This window comes from Dendrobates tinctorius, unplaced genomic scaffold (genome assembly GCF_039654945.1).
Source record: "Dendrobates tinctorius isolate UK_male_01 unplaced genomic scaffold, ASM3965494v1 ptg000013l, whole genome shotgun sequence".
Taxonomy (NCBI): domain Eukaryota; kingdom Metazoa; phylum Chordata; class Amphibia; order Anura; family Dendrobatidae; genus Dendrobates; species Dendrobates tinctorius.
Genome location: NW_027361681.1, coordinates 129,227 through 141,934, shown reverse-complemented (window position 1 = coordinate 141,934; position 12,708 = coordinate 129,227). Strand labels below are relative to the sequence as shown.

The window sequence follows — 12,708 nt, the reverse complement described above, 5'->3', positions numbered from 1 at the left end:
TAGCAGGGGGAGCTATACATCGACTACCCACTGCCAGGATTCACCTGAACTGGGGAGTCGGGGATGGCCTTGTTGAGGTCGGCTTGATGGAGGATTTGCCTGCAGACGTCATGCTGGGAAATGACTTGGGGCCCATGTTGTCTGCATTCTCGATGGCCCCTCTGGCTGAGACCTATCCTGTGACCGGGAGAGAAGCTCGAGCTGCGGAGGCGGAATCACACTCAGAGGAGGCCTAGGTAAGACATCCCAGTCCTGCACGTATTCCCATAGCCAGACACATTTCTTGGGCCACCCCAGATGAATTTAAGAGGGAGTTACTTGAGGATCCTTCATTAGAGGGATATCGTGGGAAGGCACAGAAGGGGAGAGGAGTACTGGAAGGGGAACAGTTTGTATGGAAGCAGGGACTCCTCTACCGGATCACAGAGCAGCACCACACAGGGACGAGCCCCACTATAAAACAACAGCTGGTAGTTCCCAAGAAGTATAGGCAGGAGTTGCGAATCTCTCATGATATACTCTTGGCCGGGCACTTCGGCGTCAGTCGCACCAGGGATCGTCTGACACAAAACTTCTTTTGGCCGGGGGTAACCTATGATGTTCGTCAGTACTGCCAGACCTGTGACAGTTGTCAGCACATTGGCAAGAGGGGGGATCGATGCAAGGCCAAATTACGCCCCCTCCCCATTGTGGAGGAACCATTTAGCCGAGTAGCGGTCGATCTGATAGGGCCGTTAGCCAAACCCAGTCCGTCAGGGAAAAAGTATATATTGACAGTGGTAGATTATGCCACAAGGTATCCAGAGGCGGTTGTGTTACCTAACATACTGGCAGAGACGGTGGCGGCCACCCTGCTCCAGGTTTTCTCACGGGTTGGATTTCCCCGGGAGATTATCTCGGACCAGGGTACCCAGTTTACAGCAGAGGTGACCAACCAACTGTGGAAGCTGTGTGGCATAAAGTCCATTAGAAGCGCCCCGTACCACCCGCAAACCAATGGGTTGTGTGAACGCTTTAATGGGACATTAAAACAGCTCATTGGGACTTTTACCAGGACCTACAGGGACTGGGAGAAATTCTTGCCACACCTCCTGTTTGCCTATTGGGAGGTGCCCCAAGAATCCATGGGGTTCTCCCCGTTCGAGCTGGGATAAGGGAGACGGGTAAGGGGACCCCTAGATTTAGTGCTGGAACACTGGGAAGGGGAAGGCCTCATAGAAGGGGTACCTATTGTACCCTATGTGCTGGAATTCCGGGACCGCCTACAGGAGCTGACCCAGGTTGTACGTGAGAACCTGCAGGTGACACAGCGGCGCCAGCGCGTATGGTATGATCGGAGGGCCAGAGAGCGCACTTTGGAGATAGGACAGAAGGTCCTGGTGTTAGATCCCACTAAGCAGAATAAGTTTCAAGCTGCATGGCAGGGGCCCTACCAGGTAGTGGGGAAAATAGCCGACACAACCTATAATGTCGCCGATTGTGACGACCCCAGGGTTATCCGCATGTTCCACTTGAATATGCTGAAGCCCTACCGGGAGCACCCTGAAGAGGTAGTGGCCATCTGTGCACCTGAAGCAGAGGATTTAGCCAGACTTCCCTTGCCGGATGTCTTAGGGGAAAGGACTCAGTCTAAAACATGGGACCAGGTTCACTTGGGTGAAGACCTAGGCCCCCGGGAGAGACAGCAGGCGGAGGCGTTGTTGAGGCTGTGACAGAGGATGTTTTCAGAGAGAGCGGGGTACACTCGCCTGGCAGAACACAAGGTTGAGACCCAGGATCAGACCCCCCTGCGACAAAACCCCTTCCGCGTCCCTAGTCTGTACGAGAGGGGATGCAACAAGAGATACAAGAGATGTTGGGTTTAGGGGTCATTGAAGAGTCAGATAGTCCCTGGGCATCCCCCGTAGTGTTAGTGCCCAAGAAGGATATGACTACACGGTTTTGTGTAGACTATCGTAAGCTCAATGAGAAAACAGTGACGGATGCATACCCCATGCCGCGTGTGGATGAGTTGCTAGACCGGCTGGCGGGGGCAAAGTATTTGACCACCATCGATCTATGCAAAGGCTACTGGCAGATTCCCCTTAGTCCTGATGCTATTCCCAAGTCGGCATTTGTCACCCCGTTCGGCTTATTCCAGTTTCGAGTTACTCCCCGGCGACCTTCCAAAGGCTGGCTGACCGGCTTCTGGATGGTCTCCAGGACTAAGCTTGTGCCTACCTGGACGACATCGCCATCTACAGTGCGACATGGGAAGAGCATCTAAATCATCTAGAGACAGTATTGGACAGGATCCACCAGGCCGGAATCACCCTGAACCCAAACAAGTGTCACGTGGGCAAAGCAGAGGTTCAGTATTTAGGGCATTGGGTGGGAAGTGGGAAACAGCGACCAGAACCAGCCAAGATTGAGGCCATAGCCAAATGGCCCATCCCACGCACTAAAACCCAGGTCATGGCATTTCTAGGGACATCAGGGTATTACAGGAAATTCGTTCCCAATTACAGCAGCGTAGCCAAGCCCCTCACTGATTTGACCCGTAAGAACCAACCCCGCCAGGTAACCTGGACCTCAGAGTGTGAGGAAGCCTTCCGCCAACTAAAGGACGCCCTCACCAATACCCCTGTATTGGCCGCACCCGATCCAACCAAACGTTTCCTTGTTCACACAGACGCTTCTATGTTTGGATTGGAGACAGTACTGAACCAAGTCGGGCCGGACGGCCAAGAACACCTGGTACCTTACCTGAGTCGGAAACTACTGCCCCGTGAAGTAAGCTATGCGGCCATCGAGAAGGAGTGCCTGGCGGTAGTATGGGCACTCAAGAAGTTGCAACCATATTTGTATGGACGACAGTTTTCCCTCCTAACAGACCATAATCCCTTAGTCTGGCTTAATCGGGTCTCCGGAGACAACGCCAGATTGCTGCGCTGGATTTTAGCCCTACAACCTCTGGACTTCACCATCCACCACAGACCTGGCAAACGAAATGGTAACGCCGATGGACTAAGTCGACAAACGGAACTTGTACCAACCCCATAAACTTCGGTCATCCCCAAACCGATCCGTTGAGGAACAGACTGTGTATGCCGATCGCGTCGCTGAAAAGGGGAGCCGTGTTACAGAACGACTTAGCACCCAGAATATGTTGTGCAGTTATATGTATGTATAATAGGTTCTATGTGAGATGCATGTCCCTAATGCATCAGCCCACAGGCTGCGCCCCTGGGCAGAGGGGACACGATATTCTCCTTTTGTCCGCCCTCCCCCCACCTTTGTAATAAACATCGGCAGGCTCCTGCCACCTGCAGCTTTTGTAATGCATGTCTGGCCTGCCGCTTTTCTATTGGCCTGCCCTCTGTATCTGTGTGATATATTCTGTGTCCTGTGAGTAAAGTGTCGTCAGACTGGAAATACGTGGAGAAGCAGTGATCTTTTATATGCGCCCATGTAACCAAGGAATTCCAGCCAGCGTCATTCATTCAGACTCCAGCCAACGCAGAGCGGACCTCCGAAAACACGGGGTGGTACTGAAAGAGGTACCCCAGCCTGGGTAGACCCCGTTATAGACACCTCTCTAACATGTCTAGGGGTTGAATTGTCCTCTTAATATAAAACATTATACCAGCATAACATTGCATAATTTTTCCTGGAACTTAGGTGATTATATATGGAACAAGCTTCCACTATCTTTGTTTGGAAGAATTCCAGCTGTCAAAATGACCATAATTCCAAAACCCTTATACCTGTTTGAAACTCTCCTCATTTTTGTCCCTTATAGGGAACTGCATAATTCCACTTATTTATTTTTCAATTTTTTCGGGCACATAAAAGGTATAGCATTAAAAATCAAATTATGCTTGTGAGTAAATCTAGGGGAGGACTGGGTGTCCCTGATATCAAGTAGTACTGGGCAGCTCATCTTCGGCATATCCCAGCGTGGACTAATCTAAGAGCATTTCCTAGATGGATGGAGGTTGATAAGCTTTGGTTAGCCCTAGTAAACCCCAAATCCAACCTTTGGGGAACCTCTTCCAATAAGTTAGATTCACACATGCTGGGCCCAATAACCTTTACCAAAACGATTTGGGATTGATTCTCCAAAAAACTCTCACTAATATCAGAGCATTCTCTTTTAACTACATTCCTATTTAATCCAGCGATAGTCTGAGTGGTAATCAGACAAAACCATGGTTTAACAAGCAGCTTTTCTGCTTTGCAGATATAGTGGATATGCACTCTAGAACCCTATTACCTTTTAATGTGTTATACACCAGGCATAATTTACCGGCTAACTCTCACTACAGATTCTTGCAGATCTGACACTATATGCATTCACTTTACTCCACCTCTAAAGTCTCTTACCCCACATATTTTGAAAGATTGTGTAGAGCAGGTGTTTCAAACAAGGGCCTTATATCGTATATTTACCAGATATTAATTAATCCTTATCCAGGTGAACACCTCAAATACTATTATATGAGTAAATGGGCAGATTTTTTGGGAGAACCTCTTCTACCCTGTATTTGGCAAGAGATCTGGAGAAACATAGTCAAAACTTCTACATGTTACACCTACAGGTAAAACCAGTATAAACTACTCATGTTCTGGTATCATACTCCTTCCTTCCTGCATAAAATCAATACAACCATCCCTAGTTGGTGTTGGAGATGTGGGAATGCAGACGGTGACTGCCCCATTTGTGTTGGTCATGTCCAAATTTTCTAGTCTTCTGGGAATATGTCAAGTCCTTGATTAGTAATGTCACTGGCCACCATATCCCCTTGGATCCAAAATTTTATTTACTCAATATATAATCATTTCTACTTGGTCTTAAAGTCAAACAGCTTTTATTACATATAACAACAGCTGCCAGATGTTTGATAGCCTGTAAGTGGAAGTCGACTCATCCCCCATCGAACACTGAACTCCAGTCGCGAATACAAGGTACTCAAAGTATGGAATATCTCACATTGAATAATACTATTGATCATTTCAATGCAGTTTAGACTCTTTGGGACACGTATTGGGTTCAGAGAGACTACTACTAAAGGCAGTGAAAATTAGTTGCTATGGATCATTTAATAAGTATAGGTTTTACTTCCTTCCCCTCCCCCTTCTGTCTGTGTCTTGTAGGGTCAGTGTTTTTGTCTAAAGCTATATATTGAAATGTAAACTTATTACATTATGTCTACTTAATATTGATGTCAAATTTGTTTGCTAGAAATTGCACCCATTTTTGCTATCTTAATAAATATGTTCTTGTATTGAAGAATTTTTCCTTTTCCTTTTCTGTAATACTATTTTGTTATAAAATTCAGTTATAAAAAAATAATAATGCATTATTGAAAAGGAGCATCTCTCATCTGACAGACTCTTCCTTCCTTATGGTAAGCATTGCATAGTTGCTCCTGTGCGTTACATTGAAAATGGCATTAGCCCCATAGGCTGTGTGCCAGGGAGTCAACTAATATAGGCCAAATCGAGCAACACAGGGGAATACTTACTACTAATTATGAATAGATCTACTTATATCACATATATTAAGTTCACCTTCTCCAATTCCAGAGTTCAGAAGGACACCCCAGGAGAACCACATAGCAGAAGACAGTGTCAGAGCATCCTCCTCTTCCTCTTCCGTGTTCACTTTGAAGCGACCAAACGGACTGGAATTAAAAGTTTTACATTGGGTAGGTCAGAATATGCAAACCATGTACATATAGAATATGATATTCGTGCTTGTAGGCTATAGAGGATGCTGAGTACTTCAGACCATAAGTAAGATGCAACAAGAGAGGCTTTATGTAGAGCTCAGCAGTCAGCACCCAAGCCAAGGAATCATTAAGACAATATACGAGGTTACATGATACTAAGTATCGTTGATCTTTAGGTCATTTCAATAGTATAACTATACAAATCAAGTTGTAAGACTGACCTGAACCGATCCAGTAGATATAACATAACTGCCACCACGTGTACAGAGAGGCCAACCAGGAGCCATAGAGTACTCTGGAAAGGCTGCATAAATGAGTCCAGTGTACTCCTGGGGATTTCCTGTAACAACAGATGTTATTATTATTATTATTATGTTTAATGCTTTACATGTATAGTTATATACAGGAAATACCCAAGTTATACCAACTATACATATATAATTATATATAGGAGATGCCCAGGTTATATCATTTGTACCTATATAATTATATACAGGAGATGCCCAAGATATACCAGCTGTTCATATACAGGGTGGGCCATTTATATGGATACAACTAAATAAAATGGGAATGGTTGGTGATATCAACTTCCTGCTTGTGGTACATTAGTTTATGGGAGGGTGCAAACTTTTCAAGATGGGTGATGACCATAGCGGCCATTTTGAAGTCGGCCGTTTTGGATCCAACTTTATTTTTTTCAATGGAAAGAGGGTCATGTGACACATCAAACTTATTGAGAATTTCACAAGAAAAATAATGGTGTGCTTGGTTTTAGTGTAACTTTATTAATTCATGAGTTATTTACAAGTTTCTCTTTGGTTACAGCCATTGACATGTCGCAGAGGTTAACACGTGAGGAGCGGATAGAAATTGTGTTGATGTTTGGTGAATGCAGTACCCGGGTCATTGCAGCAGATTTCAATGCAAGACACCCTGCGCAAGAAAACTGTCACAATTCCCATTTTATTTAGGTGTATCCATATAAATGGCCCACCCAAAAAAGTTTGCCTCATCACTGAACATAATGTTCTGTGTAAACTGAGTGAACTGATCCAATTTTTGTTTTGCCCATTCTGCAAATTCAGAGCGCCAATCTGAGTCACCAACCATTTTATTTAGGTGTATCTATATAAATGGCCCACCTTGTAATTTTGTATAGAAGATGGCCAGGTCATACAGGCTATGAATATAACTAATATATAACGCTCAAAGTGTGTATGTATGTATGTACAATATGTATGCATGTGTGTATGTGTGTGTGTATGTCCAGGATAGGCATCCGCACCGTCGCAGCTACAGCCACAAAATTTGGCACAGTCACACGTCTGGACCCCGAGAGCGTCCTAAGCTATGTTGTGAGGCAAAATTTTAACCCCGCGCATTCCAATTCACCAAACAATTTTGCCCCTGTCTACATAATGGGGAAAAAGTGTGTGCGCGTCAAGCCCCGCCCCTCATTATGATGTCATAATGCCTCTATCTACATAATGGGGAAACAGTGTGTGCGTATCAAGGCCCGCCCCTCATTATGATGTCACAATGGTTGCCATGGCGACGCTGATGTCATCAAGCCCCGCCGCTCATTATGATGTCATAATGGTTGACTATGGGATGGAGGATGTGTGATGGGTATATGGGCACTGGACTGTGGGATGGAGGATATGTATGACTGGTACATGGACACGGGCCTATGGGATGGTGGATATGTATGACGGGTATATGGGCACGGGACTATGGGATGGAGGATGTGTGATGGGTATATGGGCACTAGACTAAGGGATGGAGGATACTGTATGTGTCATTGTGAAAAATTAAAATCCATAAGACATCTCCAAAGAGGGGACATATCACCCTCACATTGAACATATGTAATAATTAATTATAATGGGGGGAGAGAGAAAGAACTAAAACTTCAACCTCCATTGAAGTAGGACTCCACTTTGGAGACGGTGAAGTACGCTTCCCAGGCATAAATATCCTCTTATCAAAGCAAGGCTCCCAGACCTTTTGAAGCCAATGGTCAGTGATGAATATTGGGGTTTGCATTGAGCTAATATTTATGTGAGACATATTTTTGGCATTTACTCACATCACTGTTTGGCCATTCTAACACCTCCAACTTATTATTGGGCAGATGGTTGATGCTATCCAGGCCATGTTTCATGTCTATATAAAGGCAAAATCGCAGTAGGAAACATAACAATAATATCTACAGACTGGGACCTCCAGGGGCGACGATATCCTGTAAGTTGGGGATTTCATAACATTCTGAAAGACCTAGCACATCCCACAATCAGCCCTCACATGAGCTCACCAATGTCACGATGACCCGTCCTGTGTGACGCAACCCGCAGGCCGGTAACTAAAACAACAAGACGCGGCACGTGATACTGTCCTGTTCGACACGACCCGCAGGCCGGTAACTAAAACAACAAGACACGGGGAAAGGGGAAACAGTTACAATGGTGGGCCATGCGATAGGGAAAGGGGACGTGGAGACCTCCTGCACTCCCTATGCCGGTTCCGCACCGGGCGCCGATCAGAAACCTGTCGCCCTAACACACCCTACCCCTATCCCTTGCTAGGGAGCTGGGTGGCGCAGGCACTGGCCCCACCACTGTACTAATACACACTAAGGAAAAACACAAACAGGGAAACACCACTTAGCTTTACTCTGTTGCACTTGCTCCTGGCAACAGAGTCCACCACCAGAATGCAGCTCTTCTCCAGAATCACTGCCACCAAGCTCTGTCAGAGCTACAAGGAAATCCCCTATGACTACTTCCACACCAGGGCTAAGACAGTGCTGCAAGGAATGCTCTCGAGCTCCTTCCTCCACCAAGGATGGTTGAAATGAACACTATCACCAACACTGATTGCAACACCTGTGACTCTTTTATAGCAGAGCCAGAGCAATCACACCTGCATTATAATCATGTGCACTTAACTAAAGAAACCAGAGTGGAATGACACTCACCACCACCGGGGGCAAACTCAGAACAAACGACACCACAGTGCAATAATCTTAATGGCCACCGGGGGGCAAAAACAAAACTTAAGCACAGTTTAAGAAAAAAAAGGTTACCTATGCTTTTTATCAGTCCTGATCCAGCATGTATCATGACAGTAACCTCCCTTAATGAGGGGCCTCTGGACCCTCAAGACCACTCCTCATCAGGAACCACCTACAGCCGGGACGCCCAGACCCAGAGTTCACCCCAGCAACTACTTGCACGTCAGGTTGATGACAAACGAGCCTGCTGGTATTGGCAACGTTTCTGGAGGCACCACACATCTGCGAAGGGCTGACTTGGGGAACGAGTTGTGTATGTGTATGTTTGGTATGAGCTGGTAACACTCCACAGCACACTTCCACTGGATGTTTTTTGGTGGCCACCCATACACGCTTGTTCACACACAGGTCCGGACCTGAACGTTTATTGCCACTCATTTGTCACCATTTGGAGAACTCTTTCTGGGATTGACAACAGAGGCATCCCCCTGTGTCACCACACTCACACCCCCGCACTTCACCAAGGGGTACACCACCCTTCAACCCCTTCCACCACGAGGTCTGCGCCTCCCAGGGCTGGCCAATGGCGAGGGCTGAGCCTTGCCCCTACTTTCCTGCAGCACATCTGCTGCTCTCACCGGAGAGGAAGGGGTCCGTTGAAGAGAGATGGCAGAGACAGTAGCTCCTAGGCAGCAGCCCTCACACGAGTGCCCCCAGCTGACCACTTCCCTCGCCCGCCAATCTATTACTGGGTTGTGTCTTTTCAGCCAAGGGAGGCCTAAAACAATAGGTACTGGCATCCCCTCCAAGACGTAGCATGACAAGGACTCCTCATGATGTCCTATACGCAGATGGATACTCTCTATGACTTGGGTCAAGCTCCCCTGGCTCAGTGGAACAGAGTTTATGGCCTGGATGCTTATAGGCTTGGCTAGCGTCCTACACCTCAGACCATGAGTCTGGACAAAGCGAGCATCCACCAGACTGACTCCTGCTCCGCTGTCCACAAGCACCGGTATCACCTCCGGTACTCCGCTAGCCAAGAGCTCTGCTGACATGCTACCTTGGGAGGGCAAAATGGAGGAAATGTATACTCCCTGGTCGCCTCCCTCCAAGCGACTAGGGGAATGCGGCTTCTCAGATGGCACAGATAATTTGGCGTGCAATGGGCAAGCCTTCAGGACATGACCAGTCTGCCCACAGTACAAACATGCCGACACCACTTCCCGAACCGTAGGCAGCTCCGAATGCAAACTAGCTCCTCCTACTTGCATAGGTTCGTCTGGAGACTTGGCATGAACTGGGCAGGCTCTCATAAAATGGCCAGGCTTCCCACAGGAAAAGCATACCCCCCACCACGACGAGCCGCAGACACCCCTTTTTTTTTAACAACACCGGGCTGTCTCGGTTCCTCCGTCCGCACTGGTGGGTCCTCCTCCCTAGCGAGATCATCAGGGGGCACTTTTTGTATATGTCTTTCCCTAAGGCGTCTATCCACCCAGATGGCAAGGGACATGGCGGCCTCCAGCGACCTGGGGGCGGCGTACTGCACCAGAGTATCCTGTAACTTTGGAGACAAACCCTGTACAAATTGACTCCTAAGTGCAGGGTCATTCCACTGAGTGTTAGTGGCCCATCTCCTAAACTCTGAGCAGTACTCCTCAGCAACCCGGGCTCCCTGTTTACACCTATGGATTCGGGATTCCGCCAGGGCGACGCCATCAGGATCCCCATACACAAGCGCCAAAGCCGCAAAAAACTCATCCACGGACCCCAATGATGGAGAATCGTCCAGTAGGGAGAAGGCCCAGGATTGGGGATCCCCTTTAAGAAGGGACATAATGATTCCCATTCGTTGCTCTTCACTCCCTGATGAACGAGGGCGCAACCTGAAATACAATTTACAGGCTTGTTGAAACACCAAGAATTGATCTCTCCCTCCAGAAAATCTGTCAGGGAGGGATATCTTGGGTTCTGGCTGAGCCTGTTCCTGAACCAAGCTCCCAGAGGCCACCAACAGCCGCAGCTGCAGCACTAACCCTCCGCGCAGCCCCCTAATCTCATTAGTAAGGATCTGCAGCATTTGGGCAAAGGGCTGAACTGGGCCCATGGCTCAGCAGAAAAAAAAAAGTTATTGGTTGGTGATAATATCACGATGACCCGTCCTGTGTGACGCGACCCGCAGGCCGGTAACTAAAACAACAAGACGCGGCACGTGATACTGTCCTGTGTGACACAGCCTGCAGGCCGGTAACTAAAACAACAAGACATGGGGAAAGGGGAAACAGTTACAACGATAGGGAAAGGGGACGTGGAGACCTCCTGCACTACCCTGAGTCAGTGTCCCTAACGCTCCTAACGTTCCCTATGCCGGTACCGCAGCGGGCGCCAATCAGAAACCTGTCGCCCTAGCACACCCTACACCTATCCCTTGCTAGGGAGCTGAGTGGCGCAGGCACTGGCCCCACCATTGTACTAATACACACTAAGGAAAAACACAAACAGGGAAATACCACTTAGCTTTACTCTGTTGCACTTGCTCCTGGCAACAGAGTCCACCACCAGAATGCAGCTCTCCTCCCGAATCGCTGCCACCAATCTCTGTCAGAGCTACAGGGAAATCCCCTATGACTCCTTCCACACCAAGGCTAAGACAGTGCTGCAAGGAACGCTCTCCAGCTCCTTCCTCCACCAAGGATGGTTGAAATGAACACTATCACCAACACTGATTGCAACACCTGTGACTCTTTTATAGCAGAGCCAGAGCAATCACACCTGCATTATAATCATGTGCACTTAACTAAAGAATCCAGAGTGCAATGACGCTCACCGGGGGCAAACTTAGAACAAACGACACCGCAGTGCAATAATCCTAATGGCCACCGGGGGCAAAAGCCAAACCTAAGCACAGCTTAAGAAAAAAAAAGGTTACCTGTGCTTTTTATCAGTCCTGATCCTGCATGGATCATGACAACCAAGGGAAGGTACACACGTGGTCAAAATTGTTGGTAACCCTCATTTATTGACATAAAAACCAACAATAGTGACAGAAATAACTTGAATCTGAAGAAACAGACAGAATTGCAGGGGTGTCAATACTTTTGGCCACATCTGTATGTTCACTTTCGTAGGGAGTACCTGCTTTCCCTAAGCTCGGAGCCATTTCCGTGACATTAGGTTTAGTAATTTTCATTTGCTACTCCTTTAACATTATGTAATTATATATACCGTATTCTTTTGTTCCAAATTTCTATAATCTTTGTATATGTTTTATAAACACAACGTACCTTTAATAAAATGGAATAGTTTTGTTCCTCTTACTCTGCAAAACGCATACTTTAAGTCATACGCTCCCTGTAACGGGTGTCCAATCAACCTGTATAAATGATTGGCGGCAGCAGCTAGTAGTTCCCTCTTGTTATTGTGGAGTGGGCAGTGATTGTGTTGGAGTATATATATTTCATGCATTGGAATCGGAGGTGTATATACCTTACACTCACTGTGAGTCCCCCAATAACCAGCCTGGTAGTGGAAGCAGCCTTGGCCGCGTCCATCACTCATCAGTCAATTGCGTAATTATCCTGACAATTTGAGGAAGCGGACTTGTGTCCCTTGACAAACTAGTGGCAGCGGTGGGATCTGCGCAACCTCTTTGGCTGTTACCTGTGACTATTTATTTTATACATATATGTATCATCTTATTGGCACTGCTTTTACCATGTGAAGAACACTGGTGTGATCAGAATCAAATGGGGTGAATAGGCTGGGGGCAAAATAGGACAATTGCCACAACCCACATCTTTCATGGTCTAAAAATAAAACCTGCTGTAGATTATTATGTGGGCTCTGAATAACACTATGATGGCACTGTTATGTATGCACTCTATGGCCCTTTATGGTATTAGAATTATGAAAATATTACCAAAGTATTTGTCTCCTAATGAATAAATAAATAATTATTAGGTGGTTCCACAAGCTTTG

The 12,708-nt window shown here is 47.0% G+C and overlaps 1 protein-coding gene across 15 annotated transcripts in view; it reads right to left on the bottom strand.

Annotated features, from left to right (window-relative positions):
• Positions 1–12,708, bottom strand: part of GRIN1 (glutamate ionotropic receptor NMDA type subunit 1) — a 134,827-nt gene that overhangs the window by 58,827 nt on the left and 63,292 nt on the right. For all 15 annotated transcript variants that reach the window (XM_073558096.1, XM_073558071.1, XM_073558064.1 and 12 more), the window contains 2 exons: positions 5,936–6,054; positions 5,554–5,666 (listed from right to left, as the gene is read on the bottom strand). In XM_073558096.1, coding sequence (XP_073414197.1) covers positions 5,554–5,666; positions 5,936–6,054 — 232 coding nt within the window. The remainder of the gene's footprint in view (positions 1–5,553; positions 5,667–5,935; positions 6,055–12,708) is intronic.